The sequence below is a fragment of the Pelophylax lessonae genome (genome assembly GCF_965119305.1).
Source record: "Pelophylax lessonae genome assembly, chromosome: 12".
Lineage (NCBI taxonomy): Eukaryota > Metazoa > Chordata > Amphibia > Anura > Ranidae > Pelophylax > Pelophylax lessonae.
Window position 1 is genome coordinate 212,073,466 of NC_138779.1, and position 23,473 is coordinate 212,096,938.

General features: G+C 40.2%; 1 protein-coding gene across 1 annotated transcript; it reads right to left on the reverse strand.

Moving 5' to 3' along the window:
- Positions 1–491: 491 nt before the first annotated feature.
- Positions 492–22,807, reverse strand: LOC309568352 (uncharacterized protein; the record flags this gene model as incomplete). Its single annotated transcript, XM_082274015.1, has 11 exons — positions 492–580; positions 5,320–5,485; positions 7,649–7,771; positions 7,928–8,212; positions 8,423–8,547; positions 8,997–9,104; positions 16,842–17,001; positions 18,207–18,332; positions 18,446–18,727; positions 20,502–20,626; positions 22,741–22,807. The coding sequence occupies 11 exons, from the start codon at positions 22,805–22,807 to the stop codon at positions 492–494; spliced, it is 1,656 nt and encodes a 551-aa protein (XP_082130141.1).
- Positions 22,808–23,473: the final 666 nt, after the last annotated feature.

The following is a 23,473-nucleotide window of genomic DNA, read 5'->3' on the forward strand; positions in this document are numbered from 1 at the left end:
CACCAAATTGAGGATATGTGCCAAGCATGACACATGTGTCAATTTTCCCTGTTCCCTGGGGCGGACAGGGGCCCCTGGGGCAGACACACCACCATTCATGGCTCCAGCTAGCATGGCATGAACCACCTCCAGGCCTGCCCATGCAGAGCTGCAAGAATCTCTGCTCCAGTGTGGCTCTTGACCCCTAGACACACCAACTGACGTTTCCTCCTTCTGATGTATGCGCCAATCAATTATATTGAGTATTTGTAAGGCAATTACACAGTTTCACTAATGCAAACAGCTGTGTGGATAGTTCCAGAACTATCAATCAAAACTATCAATCAGAACTATATACTGTATCCATCTGAACTCTACCCAGCTGTGTTCTAGGGATTCTGGTAGGTTTCTGCATATTTATTTTTCAAGCTCCCACTTTTCAGTGTATTTTTAACTCCCTCCATATCTTTTGGCTTTTTACTGCACTGTGGATTGTAAAATTGTAGTGTTCGTTAATTAGCACCTGAAGAAGTGGTTGGAGGTCCAGCTGTGTTGTTCGGTGTAGCTGTGGTCCAGTTTGCTGTAGTTCCAGTTGCCTCATCTGAAAAAAGAAATAAACAATATAAGCTATCCCCTTTATTGTGAAAAAAAGATACCTGAAAATTCAAATATTGAAGATATGCCTCTACAGTTTTTGCTAAAATAATGGATACTTGTCATGATTATTAGTTGTTTACGTATCGATAGGCAAAAGCGGGATTGGTAAATCACCCAGACCTACATAAGTCCAGCCATTCATTAGACTCACCCAAAGGATTCCAAATGGTCCCATCTCAGAGGTAAAAAAAAATGTCACTTACCAAAGAACATATATCTATTAAGACCAACCAATACACAAAAAAAAAAAAAAAACTGAAAACTCACATCTACAGATTCCTAAACACTAGTTATGGGCAAAGGTTCGGGCCGAGCATCGGTTCAGTCCTGAACTGCGCCATTCAGGTTTTCACCAAACATGTTGATGGGGTCAAGGACCTCTTCCCCACAACCCTGGGCAGTGGTTGTAGGGGTGTGTGGGCAGGGGGCTTATCGGAAACTGTGATCCCCCTTTAACAAGGGGACCTCCAGATCCCAACCCACATGTGAATAAGTATGGGGTGTCAAAGAGTCAAAAAGAAGAAAAAACATACATAGTTTTTAACGATTCCTTTATTTAAAATAAAAAGAACTATTTTCCCTGATGTAGATCCATCATCAATCACAATGCCAGCCACACCGCCGGACCCCAAAAAAGAAAAAAAATAGCTCCACCCACGACGACAGCTACTGACATCTGCCTTCTCTGCCGTCTGACAATTCTTAAGAAAGTAAGGGGTGGAGCCTACTGGCAATGTCACCTGGTGGCACTGCCCCCATGTGACATCACCGACTGCCAAATGCATGCTCGGACAAGGGTGTGGATTTTTTGGGGGGTCCCACACCATTTTTTTTAATTTTGGCATGGAGGTTCCCCTTAAAATCCATACCAGACCTAAGGGTTGGTACGGATTTTGGGGTGACTCACTGCATTTTTTATTTTTTATTTTGGCATGGGTTTCCCCTAAAGTCCATACCAAACCCAAAGTGCCTGGTATGGATTGGAGGGAGGGGGGGGGGGGAAATACACCACTTTTCTTTTTTTTTTTTTACATTTTTGTATTGCCAGCAAAGGTTTTTTTTTGTATTGCCGACAAAGATTGTGCCAGGAAAATCAATTTAAATGTCATTTTTTTTGTTTAAATATGTCAGTTTTGCTGCAGCAGGTTCTATATACGGTACAGATGCACCACTTTGCAGGCAGACTAAGGGGACCCCCCGCACACTATAGGTAAAGGAATTTTTCATTTTTATTTTTTCACTTTAAACATCATTAACCACTTGCCGACTGCTCACTGTGCTGCTACTACAGCACAGCAGGTCCTCTGGGTCCAGTGACGTAGACCTACGTCGCTGGACTCCTAGTGGTCTCGGCGGCGCGCATGTGTTTAGACACAGCGGGAGTCGGGCCTCAGGAGGAGAGGTGCCGATTGCCACCTCTCTTCCCCAAGTGTGAGAAGATCCGCCCACTTGTGTCAACAAAACAGGCGGATCTACGCTGTGACAGACAGGGAGAGATCACAGGATTCAGCATAGCTGAACCTGCCATATCTGTGTCTGTGTCACAGAACCCCCTCCCCCCACACACATCAGTTAGAATGAGGCATACATTTAACCCCAACAGTGTTAACCGCTTCCCTGCCAGTGTCATTATTACAGTAACAGTGCATATTTATAGCACTGATTACTGTAGTAATGTCACTGGTCCCCCCAAAAGTGTCAAAAACGTCAGTTAGGGGTCCGATCTGTCCGCCGCAATGTCGCAGTCCCGCAAAAAATAGCAGATTACTAGTAAAAAAAAAACATAAAAATGACATGTATCTTTCCCGTAGTTATCAAACGCGATAACTTTTGCGCAAACCAATCAAAATACGCTTATTGCAATTTTTTTTTACCAAAAATATGTAGCAGAAAACAAATTGGCCTAAAATGTTAAAAAATTTTGATTTTGAAATTTTTTGGGGGGGAATGTTATATATCAGAATATGAAAAATATTGTTTTTTTTTTTCAAAATTGTCGCTCTTTTTTCAAAAATTAAAAATCGCACAGGTGATCAAATACCACCAAAAGAAAGCTTTATTTGTGTAAAAAAAAAAAGGACATAAATTTCATTTGGGTACATCATCGCACGACTGCGCAATTGCCAGTTAAAGTAAAGCAGTGCCGAATCGCAAAATATGGCCTGGTCAGGAAGGGGGTAAAATCTTCCAATCTTAAAGTGGAGAAAAATATGTTCATTGAGAATTTTTTTGTCAAAGACATGTAGCTAAATACATTTTGGCCTAAATATATGACAAAAATTGAATATATTGGATATTTTTTAACAGTCAAAGTAGATAATGTCAATTTTTCACAAAATTTTCGCTCTTTTTTAAATTAATATAGCAAAAAATAAAAAGTGCAGAGGTGTTAAAATATCACCAAAAGAAAGCTCTGTTTGTGGGAAAAAAAAGGACATAAACTTCGTTTGGGTACAGCATTGCATGACCACGCAATTGTCAGTTAATGTCGCACAGTGCCAAGTTGAAAAAAGTGGCCTGGTCATTGAGCAGCAAAATCTTCCGGGGCTAAAGTGGTTAATATCACTGCTCCTTTAAAATTTATTTAAAAAAAAAAAAAAATTGCATTGATACATGGCAGTGCCCGGGCTCCCATACCCTTTAAATGGCCAATAACTTGCATATAAGCCTTAAAAATAGGGACTTTTGCTTTTTCAAGTTTGGGTCCTATAGACTTTATTAGGGTTTGCGATTCTGGTCTGAACTTTTTCCATGTTCCGGAGTTCTGGTGCAAACCGAAATGGGGGAGGGGGTTTGGTTTTCGGCCCATCGCTGCTAAACATGCAGTTGATCCAGAAGTTATAAAGCTAATAACTCCCTGGAATAAGTGTTAGTACATATAAATGATATATAATTTCCCTTGCACATGGTTAATAAATGCAACAGGATGGTTGTGTCATCTTATTAACCAAGTAGGATGAACATGTTAAAGATGAACATTCTCTAATCCTAACAAAAATAACCCCAGAGTCTTATGAAGATGAAGAAATCCTAATAATGCCCCATCGTCCTGATTCTACTAAATAGTGATCTGGAAATCAATTAAGTTATCAAAACAAAGGACTGGTCACATTGACCTCATAGGTCATGGACTGAAGATTTGCTAATGTATATATTTGTTTATCTTACAAAGTTTATGCCAGAAGGCATCAGACGTGGGCCAGTTTAGGTTCATTACCAAATGAAAACTAAACAATTGAGTCAAGAAAGAACAACTGTCAAAACCGATGGTGGTGATGTACTGTATCTGCTATATCATTTACTATGGAGCTATTGTTAGAATAACTAACGGATAATTCTGAGCAGAATATTATCAATATTATTTTTTCACTGGCATCTTCAGGAAGTAGCCTGACCATCTTAATTTAAAATAAAAGTAATCATATGGGGGTTGATTTACTAAGGGCAAAAAGGGTTTTCACTTTGCAAGGGAAGTTGCACTTTGCAAAGGAAATTACCACAGAACTTAGTAAAGGTGATGAAGTTTCACTTTGCAAAGAGTACCCAATCATGTGCAAAAATACATTTTTTCTTGCACATGATTGGATGATGGAAGTCAGCAGAGACTCATCTCATTCACTTAAGTTCGGATTAGTGAAGCCAAAGTAATGCCGCTCTTGGTCAGTGGCCGACTCTCACATGTTGTGAACTGGAACTCAGGGTACTGCACCGCTCTTCTGTGAGATTCAGTAGCATGCACAAATCTGGAATATTGCTGAACTCCTTGGTAAATTTTTGAAGCATTAAAATAACATAGGGAAAACAGAGAGGCCAATTGGCTGCTCTAGGTGAGAGGTGTAGTCCTGAGGATAGGTGGGACTGGGTGCTAGCTCCGCCTCGCATTCATGTATACAACTTGGGAAAGAAGTTGGCTGCACACCACCGCTGGTCCAATAGATTTATTGAAACATGTATAAAACTGCCACTAGGACAAGGACACAGACCATGGAAAGGTTGACGCGTTTCACACTGACAACGTGTTTTGAAGAAGCACATTGTCAGTGTGAAACGCGTCAACCTTTCCATGGTCTGTGTCCTTGTCCTAGTGGCAGTTTTATACATGTTTCAATAAACCTATTGGACCAGCGAAGGTGTGCAGCTGATCTCTTTCACAAATTAAAATGACATTACGGAAATGACAGGAAGGTTAAAAGGTAAAGTGTTTCGCGCTAAATTCAACGCTTCCTCAATCCTGAGGTTTGAGTAGGTGCTGAATTTAGCGCAAAAGGCATTACTTTTTAATGTTCTTGTTATATCTGTGATGCCATTTCAATCCATCAATAAAGATTCCAAGGAGAGCAGCAATATTCCGGAATTCTGCATGCTACTCATTCACTAAGTTCTGCGGTAAATTCCCTTACAAGGTGAACAGGCTATTTGTCTTTAGTAAATTGACCGTATTGATTTATAAGTCATGGACTGCAGATTTTTAATTTAATTTGTTTGTTTCTAATATCTGTTGCAAAGTTTATGACAGCCGGGCACCAGAATTTGACCAGTCTGGGTTTATCACTTGATGAAAATTAAACAAACGAGTCAAGGAAGGGTAATTGTCAGTAATAATGGTGTTGATGAGCCGGCTATATTGGTTATAACAAATTAATATTACATAATCTAACAGAGACAGTTCCAAGCAGAATTTACCCCTACCAATATTTCCATTGGCATCTTCAGGATGCAGCTGGTCCACCCTAAATGCCCAGCGTCCAGTGAAGTTGACATTACTTGTGTTTGCTAAATTGGCAATGCCTAATGAAAGAGATCCTGGGAGTGTGTAGTATCCTGTGTCATATCCACTGTTTAGTCCAGCCTGTAAAACATAAGGACACATTATATTATAACAAGCAATGTGAGGAGAAATCTTTCAATGGGGACACATGTTCTGGTGGCAACTGTCTAAAATGAGAATATCCCTCGTGTTGGAGAAATTTCTGTTGCGTCTCCAGGGCATGTAGTAAGGGAAAATTTCCCCAGCAGGACATGTGCAACAAGAAATATCCCAGCACGGGTTTTATTTCCTCCCTACTCTACAAAAAACGAAAAAAAAAGAAAAGTGTTGGCTATGTATACAGCTTAATGGCCGAAAACCTGTACAGGTGACAACCATCAGCAGTTCACATTGTCAACCCCTCTTCAAACCATCAAAACTAAAATAATTAGTGAGCTTAAAAAAAAAAAGTTATTTTAACTTTGTTTTCTGACGTACAAAGTACAAGGACTATATGAGACAAATCCCAGAGAACCGTGAGTCAGCTAATGAGACAGCACACTGCCTGCTTTTTGGCTTGATTTATCTGACTGAAATGTCAGAGGATGCTATCCAATTAAGAAGAAGATACTCCACTCAGGCATTCACTTATCTGTTATAAAGTGTATGCAAGCCCACATTTCTTATTTGTTCCTTTTTGGTTTGCTAAATACCTCATTCAATTTGTTTTGTTTTATCCATTTGATAAGTGTAAGCATGTTTATCCTGCCAGAAACCCAAATGCTGTCCTCTGTCCTGCACACCATGCAGTGTAATTTCAAATTGTCAGGACCTGAATCACCTGCTGGTGGCACTGTGCTGCCTAGAGTGGAAGGTTATAGTCCCGGTGTCCACCAGTGGGTGTCTCCCAGCAGCCAGCAAATCCCAGTAATTTGTTTCTATCTGATGCTGGCTGCTGGTAGGGTATTTAGTTGCTCTTATACATTTCACCCTAGCTCCAGTGTTTTGCTTTTCTTCCAGATACTGCTAGCCGTTTATCCTGTTCCTCCTGTTGTGCTTTTTGCCTTGTACCTATACCCTGAACCCTGCTGCCTTGTTCCTACTCCTCCCTGTTCCTTATCCCAGTTTTAGTTAACCCTTCCCATCTGCTCCCTGCACCGACAGTTTTACCCTGTTTTTTTGTGTTTCCTATTTTATATATATTGTACATAAGCAGTTGATTAGTTAGGCTTTTGTTACTTTGTTAGGTTGCTTGTTAGGTATTTTGGTATATAGGTATGGTTCACTTGTATCTTTATGTTTGCAGTGTTTCTGCTTTTCTGGTTTTTGGATGTCTTTGGTTTTACATTTAATAAATTGATTTTACTATATATAGTCTGGTCTCAGTTTCCTAGTGTAGCTAAGCAGGTTTGGCCATCCCTGCTGCAGATTCCTGACATAAATATTGCTATTAGACCTGCTGAGTTCTCTCTTCGATCTATAGAACACCTTTCTGCTATGCTATGGAGAAGGGGAGAGGTAATCTGTAGTCCTAAGACACTTCTTGCCGCAGGGTGACAACACTGCTCCTCCATAGATAACGTACGATGAGTAAGTGTTGTCACTGTAGAACAGGAAGTGTGTTACTGGCAGGATCGCCATATTAAAATAAAAGCAAAACAGTCCAAAAAAAATGATTGGTAAACTCCCATATATTACATTTTTATTCTTGGGTTTAGATATATTTGTAAAAGTGGGACTTCACTCAAAAAGTGAAGTACTGCTGGTTCTCTCCTTCCCTCCAGCCTGTTACTGAGTTACAGGTAGAGGGAGGAGAAAGTACTGATTTTTATTGGTACCTACTCCCACTTCTGAAATCCTCGCCTAGGGGAGGACAACCACACTTTGTCCCACCACCTTTCCTCCCGCAGCCTCCTAAAACACATCACATCTCAGGACGCTGCAGGACCATACATAAACATGTTCAGTGGGAAGCCAGATTTGGTTCCACAGGAAGCTATAGCTAAATCATGTAATCAAGATACCTGGGACCGACAGCAGCAAGAAGAACCGGCTGCAGGAAGACAGCGCTAGACTCCAGGCACTGGCAAGAACTGGATTTTTAAACATCATCAGCTACATTATTTGTCATTTAAAAAAAGACATTTTTTTGGCCCAATTTTTGTTTTTTGTACCAGTTTCTGATGCCAAAAGAAATTTATTTTAATTTTTTTAATCATTAAAAAAATGTTAAATGTATAATTCACAGGCTGATGATTTTCTCACCAATGCCAAACGTTCATCATAGTAGGAACCATTTCCTTGTGTTCTCGGCCACTGAATGTCATCATAATTGTACAGAAGGAAGGTCTGATTGCCATCGGTGCTCAGAACAGCCTGAAATGTGTTCACCTGAAAGTACAGAAAATTATCATTTAGGGTCTAAAAATCTAAATGCACGTTTAAAACAACGTCAACAATGGTGAAGCAAATCAGCTGGTATAGCTATTTAAAAGAAATGTCTTCTCCCTCATCTTGTTTGGTTCACCATAATATGTAACTCACCAAAATACCATCAGCTTTACCAAAATACGCAACTTGGTGCCATGTGGTTACAAACACCCACTGAGCTGTGAAATCCACGCCATGGAAGTAAGTTCTGATATCGGAGGTGGCCCGGGACAGAAGAGACGGATCGGTGCTCTCACGGTAATATATATCACCGGCTACTCTATTATCTATATCAGCCCAGAATATAGCCAGGAACGGGTTTCCAAAAGCAACAGGAAGAGCTTGAGGTGCATATTCACTGATTGATGATACAAATGATAACAGACCATTATTATTCACCTGTGAAGGAGAAAATTGAGAAGAAAATAAGTGTAGCCACATGTAGCAATGTATCATTTTTGAGGAATGGTGCCTAATTATCTATAAAAGGGAACTGGGTGTATGGCCTGAGAATAGAATTTCTATGGGTGAAGTCTCATTTTCAAATGGCGGTTGTTAGAAAATGGAAAAAGTTTGTAGAAAGATATTTTATTTAAACAGCATACTCACATAGAGATAAGAGTACTTTCTCCCAAACAGTGGGATGTCTCTGGAAGAATATATTTTTGGAGATCCTCCATCATCTATCTTTGGACTGATAATATCAACTGCAGATCCATATGGGTAAAGAAGATCTGACCAAAAGAACAATCATAACTTAATTCTCCACCCATTAATATATTTACATTATAATCATAAACTTAGAAGCCTAAATGTGCTAAAATAATACTCTAGCCTCCTAAATAGATGGAGACTCTCACTGAAATGAAATATTTTTGGAGATCCTACATCATCTATCTTTGGGCAGATAATATCAATTGTAGATCCATATGGGTAGAGCAGATCTGATCAAAAGAAAAATCATAACTGACTTCCCCATCCAAGAATATACTGTGTCTACAATATAACCATTGATTAAGAAGAATACATGTGCAAACATAATCGTTCCATAGGTGGAAAATGTTACACAGAATCTGTTGGAGCAGCTGAAGAGTCATTGCAGATCATGTATCACTGAAAAGATCTCAGGATCCCTCAAGCCTTGTTTACACTACTTTAGAAATTGTTTGCAAATTGGTGTTACCTGAAGACAATATGAAAGGAGAGGTAATAGTTGTGGTGCGTGCGGTGAATGGTCCAGTTGTCGATGTCAATGAAATATCAGTGGAATTTTCATTTTCTGTAGAGTTATCTAGAAAGAAAAATACATACCTAAACATTCGTACACACAACCTCCTAACTCACCTACCGCTTTCTGGTTTTGGTAAAATGGGCAAGGATCAAGAAAGGCACACACTATGTCCTCTGAGAATATTTTGCAGATAGACTTTTTAATCATATTTGAATTTCCTTAGAACCAGAGGCGTAACTAGAACCTTCAGGGCCCCGGTGCAAGAAACCATGAAGGGCCCCCCGAACCCCTAGCCGGGTGCACTTCCCTTCAAGGCTGGGGCTCCTCCCACTGGGGAGCACACAGGGGCCCAGAGACAGCAGAACACAAGTGAACTGGATAGGAAGAGTGGCGGGCAGCATACAGAGGAACTAATCTCCTCCATTTTCCTCCTGCAACTATAGGAGGAAAAAGGAGGACAGTGATTTCTCTACATGCTGCCCCCAGCACCCCTCTTATCCAGGTGTGCAAGGAAGCTGCGCAGGCCCCCTGGAGCATGGGGCCCGGTTGCAACTGCAACCCCTGCAACCCCTGTAGGTACGCCCCTGCTTAGAACATTATGCCCGATTGTTTCCTCTTTTTGGGGAGAAGTCTTTCAAACTGACCTCTAAGCTGTTTGATATGCCACTACTGCTAGACCCAATGACTGCACTTTTAAATGCAAAACCATACATTGTTACACGCACTCAGTTTAATCTCCTTATGCAACAGCCGCTAAACAGACTATTGCCAAAGCACGGAAATCCTCTTCCTTAAACTTTTGTGAAACTAAACAACAAGTAAACATTTTGATGATACATGCCAAGATGTCGGCCTTGGATAATGGCACTTTGAATAAATTCTTGGAAACCTTGGATTTCCAAGATGCTTCCCCCAGACTTAAATGAAGCTGTTTTACTTTCTTGGTAACATTCCTACACATCCTATTATATTGTTTCCTTCTGCCTTGCCTTATTCCCGATAATTGTTCCCACTTGTTTTCTCTATCTTCCTCTCTTTTTCTATGTGCACCTTATTTCTGAAGCACAGTGCACTTAGATGTTGTATATTAATTTTTGTATCTTATCACGGGGAGCATCTACTGTATTTATGGTATAAGCTGACACTTCATTTGCTCTAGCACTTTAGGGAATTTGTCACTTTTTATATTTATTTGATTTCTCACTTGTATCAAGGTTTTATTTATTCATAGTAATACTCTATTGCACCCTATGAGTGGATGCCACTGATAGGGGCTAATTTTTAGTGAAGTCAGCAGTCATATTCATTGATTTAATCTAGGCAGCGCCAATACTCACTTGCACAGTAGCACGTTTGGACATTATGGGACACCACCTTTAGGTAGTGATTCATTGTGAGGGCAGCAGTCGCAGGCTTAAGCATTATCAAACCTACTATTTTAATTATACTGAAAGGGCAGTGCCATTACTCACTTGGACTTCAGCACATTTTTCACAATGTAAGTTTGCTGTCTTATGAAAAACAATGCCTTCCTGTGTGGCTGATATCTCAGCAGCTTTTTAGCAGGTAGGCAGAGTAAATACAGTATTTAATCTTCCTTTAATTTAGAGTCTAACCCTATAATAATTTACATTTGATAGAATAAAACAGAAGCTCATTTAAATATATACACCATACCCAAAGTAAGTTAAAGTAATCGCTAATACCATAACTCTAAATATGCATGCAGAAAAATATACAATACTTTCCCTTGTAATTTGTTACTTCAGATTTGGTCATATAAGTAAGTAAACTCTGCAAAAACAACTCTAAATGTACAGTATGTTCACAAAAATTGTAATAAATAATATATATATATATATATATATATATATATATATATATATATATATTAGTGTACATGTACAGTATGTTAACAAAAAAATTGAAATAAATTTATATATATATATATATATATATAATTTTACATTTTATTGTAAACATACTGTATATTTACACGAATATATATATATATATATATATATATATATATATATATATATATATATATATATATATATGTATATATATATATATATATATATATAGATCTATTTTCAACAGAAAGTGTATTAGTATTATTATTATTATTTATGCTAATATATATATATGTACGTTTACAATAAAATGTAAAATAAAAATTATATATATATATATATATATATATATATTGTGACAGGAAGTCAGGTAAATCTGGGAATGTAGTCACTGAGAGGAGACACATTCCCACCTGCTTTGAAAAGTTCACTGATACTATAGGGTGTTGGCTGCAAAAAGAGCCAGCAGGAAGTTGAAAACCATTCAGCTGTTCAGAATGAGGAGATCAAGGCCTCTATAATTTGTCCAGAGAAAATCTATTGAGTGCTGCCTCCTGTCGCCGTGTGGGCTGGGAGAGGAAGGCAGACATACGTGTACCTCCCGACGCCGTGTGGGCATGGGAGAAGGACTGCTGCCTCCTGTCGCCGTGTGGGCTGGGAGAGGGGGGCAGTCGGATGTGTGCCTCCCGACAAGCTGGTGAGCATGGGAGAAGACCCCCTACAGCGATGTGAAGCTAAGGAGGGTAACCACGAGTGAAGACGTCTCCAAAGGTGAGAAGACAAAGTGTTCCATGTGAAGAGTGTGAAGAGTAAAGGGACCTGTTAAATGAACTGTGTTCAATGTGAAGAATCTGAAGAGTAAAGGATCCTGTTATAAATGAACATGTGCTGTGTGAAAGAAAACAAAGGGACATGTTCAATGGACAATGTTTGTGCTGTGTGAAAAGCAAACAAATGGACATTTGAGTGTCTGCTGTAGGATCAGCAGTGTCGGCCCAACAGTAGGTTGGGAAGACTTCTTAGGTAGGTTCCAGCGTGAGAAGGTAGCCGCCCACAGAGGCAAGGATTTATTTTGTCTTTTATTTTATTTTGGCTGTTTTGACGCTTGCAATTGTGTGAAGTAAATTGCATGAATAAATCAGTCTTGTTTTCAACCTCTGCTCGGCTATCTCTCTGTGAAAACGCACCCCCAAAGGGGTCACCCATACGCCTACCACCGAGCTAATCCCTCACATATGGTGGAGGTATGCAGTGGGCAGAAGCGAAGATCCCTGCAAGGAAGTGCAAATGTTTGATGAACTTTGTCTGGTGCATGAGATTGCACAATCTATGTGTGCAGGAGAGAAGATCCTGACAGAAAAAAAAAAGTGTTTTAAAGAGACAGCGGTCTCAAAATTATTTGATGAACTTTGTTGTGTCTGGTGCAAGTGACTGCACAAACTGTGTGTGCAGGAAAAGAGATCTTGCAAGAGAGAGAGAAAAACTACATGTGTTAAAGAGACAGTGGTCTGAAAAATTTTTGCTGGACTGTGAAAAATTTGTTTGTGGAGTTATTGAAGATGGGGCGTTCAAAACGCCTGAAGAATGCAAAGATAGATGAAATGAGAGACCGGATTCTATGGATGGAGGGGATGTTGCCGTCTGAACCAGCCCCATCCATGCCTAAAGAGAGTCTACTAAAGAGGAAGGTTGTTGTCCCTAGCAACACTGATGAAACCGCTATGGAGACGCAGTGTGCTCAGATGAAAAGTAAACTCAAAATGGAGGAGATGTTGAAACATCTGATTATATCAAATGCAGCTCAACAGCAAGCAAATGCAGCTCAACAGCAGGCAAATGCGGATTTTCAGCAGAGCTTTGCAGCTCAACAAAAGGCTCATCAAGAGAGCATGGCAGGCTGGAAACAGAGACGCCAGCAGCCAATGGAGGCCATCGGTTTGGAGGAAACCGAGTATGTGTGCAGGGCTGAGTTGGATGCCTTGCAACGGAAAATGGAAGAAAAGGAACAAGCCTTGGAATTGCTTAAAATGGAGCATAGAAACTTGCAGGAAATGAATGAACTACTCAAGTCTCATGTGTTACAGTGGGAAGAATCCACTGCTCTTCTTTTGGTCGAGTTGCAAAAACGCAGAGAGACTATAATGGAGAAAGATACCATCCTCATGGAAAAGGAAAGTGAAATTCAGACTTTGCAGAAGCAAAGTATGGCTGATATGTTGGAGTTGCGTAATCAGCTGGAAAAAAGTCTTCAGTCTTTGGGAGCTACAAAAATAGACCTGCAGGAGTCGCAGGAACAGAATGTTGCTCTGAAAGCGACATTGTCTCTCAGCGACAAAGAGAAAAGTGAAAGAGAGGCTAAATTACTGAGTACTGTGTATGAGCTCACTACTTTGAGCAATGTGGTAGATGAATGGCGTGCGGACTGTGAAAGTTGGAAAGGGGAAGCCCAACGTGTCCAGCAGCAGTTAAAGGAGAAAGAAGCCTGTGTGGCAGAATTACATTCTTATTCCCAGATGCTAGCCAATGAGGTGAAGGCTCTTATGCAGGGAAAAGGAGATTGTGAACATAAGAGGGAAAAAGTAGAGGCACAGCTTCTGGAATCGCAAGTCAAGGTGTCAGAAGGTGACCGATTGTGTGCTAAGCTGTCAGAGAAGGCAAACCGACTGCAGGTTGAGTTGGACAATGTTACAAATCAGCTTTCTCAAGCAGACAGCAAATCTAGAGAAATTGCGGAAGATTTTTCTATCTTGGAATCGCAGCTGCAAGACACGCAGGAACTCTTACAGGAAGAGAGGTGTCAAAGGCTGAGTTTTAGCACAAAGCTCAAACAAATGGAAGATGAGAAAAATGGCTTCCTGGAACAATTAAAAGAGGAGGCGGAAGCAAAGAAAAACCTATCAGAGCAAGTCGCAACATTGCAAGCTCAGATAGCGGATATGAAAAAACGCATGGAAGAAAGCGTTGGTTCATTACAGTGTGTTGAAGATGTGAAAAAGAAGTTTGATCAGATGCTTGGTGAAGAGAAGACTGTGTCTGCAAAATATGCAGAAGAACGCGCACGTGCAGAAACGGAGGTGCGTGATAACGAGAGCAAAGCCCTGTTCTTGGCTCGCTCTTTGGAGGAAGCTCTAGAGTGTAAGGCTGAACTAGAAAGTGTTAAACAGCTGCGTACAGAAATGGAAGAATTGGTCAGCTCCAAGGATGATGTTGTGAAAAGCGTTCAGGAGCTAGAAAAGTCTAAGCGAGCCTTAGAACAGCAAGTAGAAGAGATGAAGATTCCGTTGCAGGAACTGGAAGAGGAATTCCAGGCAACAGAGGATCTGTCCCAAAGAGGGGATAGTGTGCCTGATGCAGTTTTTAAAAGGATCAGTGTTTTGGGGTCTGTCCTGAGTGAGCCTCAGAAATGTGACGACATGTGGCTTGAATCACCCCTTTGGAATAAACCGTTCCTTCAAAAACTTCAAGCATTGGAAAATGTATCATTAGAACTTCAGCAAACAAAGGAGCTGAGTAAGAAATGTGGTGATTTCTCAGTTCAGGCTGAAAACCTAGTGGAGAAAACTAAGGCTGTTGGTGAAAACGTGAAGCAAATGAATAAGTGCCTTTCAGGGAGTGTTTCCAAAATGGAACTGGTGAAAGACGGGTGGCAGAAGTTTGATCGTGATCTTGAGATGCATTCCATGTGGAATTCAGATAGAGAAAAAGAACTAGGTGACCTTGAGCGGTCAAATAGTTCAGCAGAAAGTGCATTGAAGAAACCTGTAAAAGAATGTGTTGCAGTTCCATGCTTCTTCACTGATGCAGAGAGGAGGTCTATAATGGATACCACCCAGATCGCTGGGTTCAACTGTGTTGTTGCCTTTGACCCCTATGTTGGTGGAAGGAAAGTTGATGATGTTCTGGTTGGCTTCTTCTGTGAAGAGTTTGGCAAGAAATATAAACTGAATATCAAATCAAATAGTAGGCCTTTACTGCGACTCGCTCAGGAGGGCGAAAAGTTTAAGAAGTGGATGAGTGCAAATGCTTCAGATCTGCCTATGAATATGAAATGTTTGGTGAATGATATTGATGTCTCTGGGAAAAGGAACAGGGGTCACTTTGAAGAAATGTGTGACAGCCTGTTGTCTCAATTGGAAAATCCTCTGCACAGCATCTTAGAGCAAGCAAAGCTCAAGAAGGAAGATCATTCCCTTTTACAACAAAAAGTCAATGATTGTGTACAGCTGTATGGAGAGGCAACTCAAGTCACAGAGGGATGTCAAGAGTCCCTACTTGGAACAAAGCTTAGTGAAGCAAAGGTTCTCAAAGTTTTGTGGAAAACATTTATGGATTGCAGAGAGAGGCGTCTTAAGAATGTTGAAGACATTAAGACTAGCCCAATTGAGTTGCCTATGGATCACGGTCCTCCATGGTGGATTGGACAGACGGTTATGAGGGACAAGCTGTCTGACATTTATGAGAAAGCTGTCAATGAAGATGACAGAAACGAGAAGGAGCAAAATTATGCCAAAAATGCAGTTGAAGAATGTGTATATGAGATGAGAGACAAACTGTGTGGCATTTATGAGAAATCTGTCAGTGAAGATGACAGAAACAGTTTCATCCGGAAGCTTGAGGATAATAGGAGGCTTATCAGTGAGTCAGCAGTGCCTGACACATGCGTGCCTGGAAATATGTGTCCCAACCCTAGGGTTGAAACAAGAGGGGGGGGTATGTGACAGGAAGTCAGGTAAATCTGGGAATGTAGTCACTGAGAGGAGACACATTCCCACCTGCTTTGAAAAGTTCACTGATACTATAGGGTGTTGGCTGCAAAAAGAGCCAGCAGGAAGTTGAAAACCATTCAGCTGTTCAGAATGAGGAGATCAAGGCCTCTATAATTTGTCCAGAGAAAATCTATTGAGTGCTGCCTCCTGTCGCCGTGTGGGCTGGGAGAGGAAGGCAGACATACGTGTACCTCCCGACGCCGTGTGGGCATGGGAGAAGGACTGCTGCCTCCTGTCGCCGTGTGGGCTGGGAGAGGGGGACAGTCGGATGTGTGCCTCCCGACAAGCTGGTGAGCATGGGAGAAGACCCCCTACAGCGATGTGAAGCTAAGGAGGGTAACCACGAGTGAAGACGTCTCCAAAGGTGAGAAGACAAAGTGTTCCATGTGAAGAGTGTGAAGAGTAAAGGGACCTGTTAAATGAACTGTGTTCAATGTGAAGAATCTGAAGAGTAAAGGATCCTGTTATAAATGAACATGTGCTGTGTGAAAGAAAACAAAGGGACATGTTCAATGGACAATGTTTGTGCTGTGTGAAAAGCAAACAAATGGACATTTGAGTGTCTGCTGTAGGATCAGCAGTGTCGGCCCAACAGTAGGTTGGGAAGACTTCTTAGGTAGGTTCCAGCGTGAGAAGGTAGCCACCCACAGAGGCAAGGATTTATTTTGTCTTTTATTTTATTTTGGCTGTTTTGACGCTTGCAATTGTGTGAAGTAAATTGCATGAATAAATCAGTCTTGTTTTCAACCTCTGCTCGGCTATCTCTCTGTGAAAACGCACCCCCAAAGGGGTCACCCATACGCCTACCACCGAGCTAATCCCTCACAATATATATATATATATATATATATATATATATATATATAACATATGTATATATATATATTAGCATAAAAAATGATAATAATAATAAACTTTCTGTTCAAAATAGATCTGCTCACATATTTATTTATTACCACAGTGAAACCTCATTTATGATATTTATTTTATTACCACAGTGAAACCTCACCTATATATTAGTGTAAATGTACAGTTTACAAAAAAATTTAAATAAAATTATATATATAAACATTAGCATAAAAAATAATAATAATAATAATAAATAATAATAAACTTTCTGTTGAAAATAGATCTGCTCACATGATATTTATTTTATTACCACAGTGAAACCTCACCTATATTTCCATTGATGTCTTCTGGATGTAGTTGGTCCACTTTAAATGCCCAACGTCCGGTTACATTGACATTGCTTGTAGATGATAAATTGGCTACAGAGAGTGTGAGGGATCCTGGGAGTGTGTAGTATCCTGTCCTATAGCCGCTGTTCAGTCCAGCCTAAGCAGTTCAAGAACATTTTTTAAAGAATTGTTTATGTAAATTACACTGAAATCATCACTGTATTAATTTTATCTATTGATCAAAGTCGAAAAGGGCATAAAGACCTTTATTTAGCCAGAAAAGGGACTTTGGTGATACGTATTCCTTAAATGTTTAACTATTTCAATTAAAAAAAAGCAAGATAAATATAACACATTGTAAGATGTGTCTATGGTACAAATATTCTATAATGTTGGCTAACCATCCTCCAAGTCCTTTGGTTACTAAACCAGTTTAACCCCAAAAAAAAAACTGATCCATGTATGGCCAGCCTTACTCTTGGATTTCTTTGCAACCCTCTTTGTTTATAAACAAAGCAATGGACCGTTGACATGGCTATGTTCACCAGCAAAGCTATTAACCTCTTCCCACAGGTTTTACACATATATGCGGCATCTCGACAGGTGGGCTTTATCACTGAGAGGCCGCATATATGCATCCCAAATGTAAACATTTCTGTGCTAACAGAGCACACCCTGCATGCCCCCAGCACAGTTACTGGTGGGTACTGGAAAGCTCCTTATGCATACTTGAGATTGGGAGCTATCCAAACATGCAACCGCTGCAGCAGCCAATGATAGCGGTCACATGATCATAATGACCACCTCCGCCTAATAGCATTGAGAACAGTGATGGCGAACCTTGGCACCCCAAATGTTTTGGAACTACATTTCCCATGATGCTCAACTACACTGCTGAGTGCATGAGCATGGGAAATGTAGTTCCAAAACATCTGGGGTGCCAAGGTTCGCCATCACTGATTTATAACCTCTTAAAGGCCTGGGATGCTGCGGCAGGATGGGGGTTAGGCATCGTGTTATCGTTAAGAGTTGTTAGAGTGATAAACAAAGCCATGTGATTACAGTTTCTAAATGTGTTTCTTTCCAGTGCTTAGCTGATGGAATTATACTTCTTTGACATTTTCAAGTGAATTCTAAACCTTTGCAGTTTAAGCAGAAACAGATCTGCTGACCAATGCCAAAGGTCCATGTTGGCAGTAACCATAGGAGAAAAATGTTGCTCAACATGATCAAGTGATCTGCTTGCCAAAGGTCCATCTTTGGGTGAACCATTCATATGCATACTTGGCCAGTGAATATCTTCTTTAAAATTTTCCAGTGAATTCAAAAGCTTGTAGTTTAAGCATAAAGATAAATGCTCACCAATGTCAAAGGTCCATGTTGGTAGTAACCATAGGCATAAATACTCGGCCACTGAATATCATCATAATTATACAGAAGGAAGGTCTGATTTCCATCGGTACTGAGGATGGCCTGAAATGTGTTCACCTGTAAATACAACAAATAAATGTTGAAGACAAAACCTCTGAAAGACATTTTAAAATTTAGAAAACAACAATTGCTGTAACTTAAAGAAAATGGCATCATAGTAATATATTTACCCTGTTTGTTGTAGATCCAAAATACGCAACTCGGTGCCATGTGGCTACAAACACCCACCGAGCTGTGAAATTCACACCATGGAAGTAAGTTCTGATATCGGAGGTGGCCCGGGACAGAAGAGAGGGATCGGTGCTCTCACGGTAATATATATCACCCGCTACTCTATTATCTACATCTGTCCAGAAGATGGCCAGGAATGGATTACCAAATGCAACAGGAAGAGCTTGTGGTGTATATTGACCGATTGATGAGCTGAATGATAACAGACCATTATTATTCACCTGTGAAGGAGAAAATTGGAAAGAATGTCTTTGCACCCACAGCAATACACAGTACAGGAATGGCAATTGACATAAGTGTATAACCATTGGACAGCATTAACCACTTGCTGACTGCCCCACACAGATTTACTGCGGCCGGGCGGCAGGCGGCAGGGCGGCAGGGTGGCTCGGCTGCGCATAATCACGTAGATCTACGTGGTTATGTGCACACAGTCTCGGCGGAGCGCGAGCGCTGCTTGAGCCAAGCTTCTGCTGTGATTATACACAGCGGGAGTCAGACCACGGGAGGAGCGGGCTCAATCACCACCCGCCTTCCGCGATCTTCAGAGACACTGACAGAAGAGCCGCCTGCCTATGTAAACAAAGCAGGCGGATCTTCTGTCAGACAGGCAGAGAGAGATTAAGTGTTTCAGCTAAGCTGAAACACTGATCTCTCTCTGACTGTCACAGATCCCACCCCCCCAGTTAGCAAGCACAAGTAGGCATATATTTAACCCGTTGATCACCCCCAGTATTAACCCCTTCCTTGCCAGTGTCATTTATAACAGTGCATATTATTTAGCACTGATTACTGTAGTAATGTCACTGGTCCCCCCAAAAGTGTAAAAACATGTCAGTTATGGGTCCGATCTGTCTGTCCAATGTCGCAGTCCTGTAAAAAATTTCCGATCGCTGCCATTACCAATAAAAAAAAAAATAAAAAGTACAAAAATCTATCCCGTTATAGTTTGTAAACGCTTTAACCAATTAAAATACACTTTTTGGGATTTTCTTTTTTAACCAAAAATATGTAGCAAAATACAAATTGGCCTAAACTGATAAAAAACATTAGATTTAAAAAAAAAATAAAATATTGGGAATGTTTATAGCAGAAAGTAAAAAATATTGTGTTTTTTTTCAATATTGTCGCTTTCTTTTTGTTTATAGCGCAAAATCTAAAAACAGCAGAGGTGATCAAATACCACCAAAAGAAATCTCTATTTGTGGGCAAACAAGCACATCAATTGTTTTTGGGTACAGCGTTGCATGACCGCGCAATTGTTAGTTAAAGTAACGCAGTGCAGAATCTCAAAAAATGGCCTGGTCAACAAGGGAGTAAAACCTTCCGGGGCTGAAGTGGTAATTTAGCACTGATTACTGTAGTAATGTCACTGGTCCCCCCAAAAGTGTCAAAAATGTCAGTTAGGGGTCCAATCTGTCCACCGCAATGTCGCAGTCCCGCTAAAAATCGCTGATCACTGCCATTACCAATAAAAAAAATAAAAAGTCCAAAAATCTATCCTGTAGTTTGTTAATGCTAGAACTTTTGTGCAAACCAATTCAAATACACTTTGTGGGATTTTTTTTTTACCAAAAATATGTAGCAAAATACAAATTGGCCTAAACTGATAACATTTTATTTTTTTTTATTGGGAATGTTTTATAGCAGAAAGTTAAAAATATTGTGTTTTTTTTTTCCAAAATTGTTACTCATAGCGAAAAATCTAAAAAACGCAGAGGTGATCAAATACCACCAAAAGAAAGCGCTATTTGTGGGGAAAAAAGGAGATCAATTGTATTTGGGTACAGCGTCGCACGACTGCGCAATTGTTAGTTAAAATAACGCAGTGCCGAATCGCAAAAAATGGCCTGGTCATTAAAGGGGGTAAAACCTTCCGGGGGGCTGAAGAGTGAAGCCTCCTTTCAAATCTGCAAGAGCATTGTATTTTGTTAATTTTTTAAGCATGTTTTATACATCAAATTCGAAATATATGATACAGTACATGATGCTTACATAAAGATAAGAGTAAATTCTTCCAAAAAGTGGAATTTGTCTGGAAGAATATATTATTGGAGATCCTCCATCAAGTTCCTTTGGATTGGCAGTGTCGATAGCGGATCCATATGGGTAAAGAAGATCTAAAGCAAAGATCAAACATCATTTTGTGCAATATCAAATATTATAATGAAATAACCATAGATTCAGAAATGCCGTTGTTTTACTGCTGGTTACTAAGATGTGCTTATTTATCAGTGTGATATAAAGATACAGTGATGATACAGAAATTGCAGTAGCAACTTCTAACACCCAACCCAATATCATTTAAACGATCCTACATCTACCTTAGATATATTTTTGGATGGTTGCTCTGGGTTACTGAAGTGTAAAGTTGTGGACACCCACCGTGGAGAATATGGGAAATCTTGGTATCTTGGTATTGGTAATTTTGTATTGATTTGATGTCATGTTGTGAGTTCAGTAACTGCCAGGGCTCTTTTTCATCAGGAATGCAGGGGGGGGGGTGCAGATCCTGGCACCTCCAGAACTAAATGTATGCAATATGCATGGGGTGCTGGCATGTGCTATAGGGTCTATTGACGCTGGCTGCCGGGAGATCTATTGTTGCTGGGTGCATCTGTAGTTTTTGGTTTTAGGGGGGGTGATATTTTTCTGCAGGATCTATTGTTGCTTGGGTGGTCTATTGCTGCTGGGGGCAGGGCTGCTGTTAGAAATCATGGGGCCCCCATACAGCCTACCTGGCAGCCCCCCCCCCCAGAATTAATCAAGACAATATTTTCATTAAATATACACTAAAATCATTATTAGTGGATACAAACATAACAGAGAACCTGTGTGAATTAGCCCTTTTTTAATTTTGATTTCAATTTTTTGTATAACTTTTTGTTAAATGTAAAACATGTTAACAATTCTTTTATTTTACAATTTAAAAAAAAAAATATTTTTTAATGTTTAATTATTATTATTTTTTAAATTTGTTATTTTTCTACAGGACGGGGAAGCCTGCAGCGCTACGGAAGGGGGGCAGCACAGTGAAAGTGGGCACACGGGAAGGGGTGGGGTCAGAAGCAGGCAGAACAGTGAAGCGGATCGGTGTCGGAGAAGCAATTACAGGAATGATGCCCTGTGTCTGTGTCTCTACCTGCAGCAGGTGAAAGCTGGCAGGAGCTGGAGAGAAACCGTCTTTCAGCTGCTGCAGAGAGCTGCACAGGGCTTCCTTCTGAAATTGCCCCTCCGCCCAACCGCATAAATTCCCCATGCTTTTGGGGCCCCCCTGTGTGCCCGGGCCCACTACAGGAGGACTGCCCTCCCTGCCCCCCCTATCAGTGGCTATCTATTGTTGCTGACTGCAGGGCAACTATGCTACTGCTTATTTTATCATTAGCAAATTCCGTACAAATACTTAGTGCCTCAAAATTATACTTGGTTCTGTGTTCTGTAAAAGGGGCAGAATGGGGGAATACCTTCACCTCTTATCTTTTATTTTACAATTTCTTAAAATAATTTTTTATATTTAATTATTATTTTTTTTTTTTTTAAAAATTGTTATTTTTCTACAGGACAGGAAAGCCTGCAGCACTACGGGAGGGGGGGGGGGGGGGGCAGCACAGTGGAAGGGGGCACACGGGAAGAAGGGGGGTGGTCAGAAGCAGGCAGAACAGGGAGGGGGATCGGTGTCAGAGAAGCAATTACAGGAACGATGCCCTGTGTCTGTGTCTCTCCCTGCAGCAGCTGAAAGCTGGCAGGAGGGGGGAGAAACTGGCTTTCAGATGGTGCAGAGAGCCGCACAGGGCTTCCTTCTGTAATTGCCCATCCACCCAACCGCACCAATTCCCCATGCTATTGGGGCCCCCCTGTGTGCCCAGGCCCCCTACAGGAGGACTGCCCCTCCCTATCAGCTGGGGGATCTATTGTTGTTGACTGCAGGGTAACTATGCTACTGCTTATCTATTCGACATTAGCAAATTCCATACAAATACTTATTGCTTCAAAATGATACTTGGTTCTGTGTTCCGTAAAAGGGGCAGAATGGGGGCCCTACTAACTGGTGTTTATTTTATAGTAATCATAGAAAAACTGCAGACATCATTAGGATGTTTCATGGGGAAAACATTTATAAAATATTCAGAAAATTAGCAAAAATAAGAATTATTAACAAAGCTTTATAACCTGTACAGCAAATATACATTTGTACTGGAGGAGAGAAACATGGAAAACTCTACTTCTCCATCACCTTCGTCCAAATCTGCTGAATTGTTATCCGCATTTTCCACATTGTCCTCAGCAGCATCTGATCCCATCGCTAGAACCAGACAATGACAACCACTCCTTCCATTAAAGCCTAATGCTGGCCATACCCCAGCCGAAAAATTGTTCAAACTCATTTTCGAAAAACGAAAAATCGTCCATGAGAGCAGACAATCGTGCCATCACGTAATGACCGAATTTCGAACGATAAATCGCTCAGTCGACATAAATGAATCAGTTTTTCGTTCAGTTTGTCACATATGCCGAGTGCAAACAATTTGGGTGAGAAACACATTAACCTCCCTGGCGGTATGATTATGTCAGGAATTCTGTACCAAAAGCGGTACAATTTTTTGCATGGAAATTTGGCGTTATGTATTATAGGCCTACAATTCTTAGTAATTACTGACTTAAACCTGACCAAAACAAGACTCTAGTAGACATCCCAGATGTGATAAATTTGAAACACAAACGCATGAATTATAATCTAATCAATAATATAATTTTATTATATAATATATAATATAATAATATATAATATTATTGATTAGATTATAATTCATGCGTAATATATATATATATATATATATATATATATATATATATATATATATGTATATATATATATATATATATATATATATATATATATATATATATGTGTGTGTGTATATATATAAAAATGTATATATATATATATATATATATATATATATATA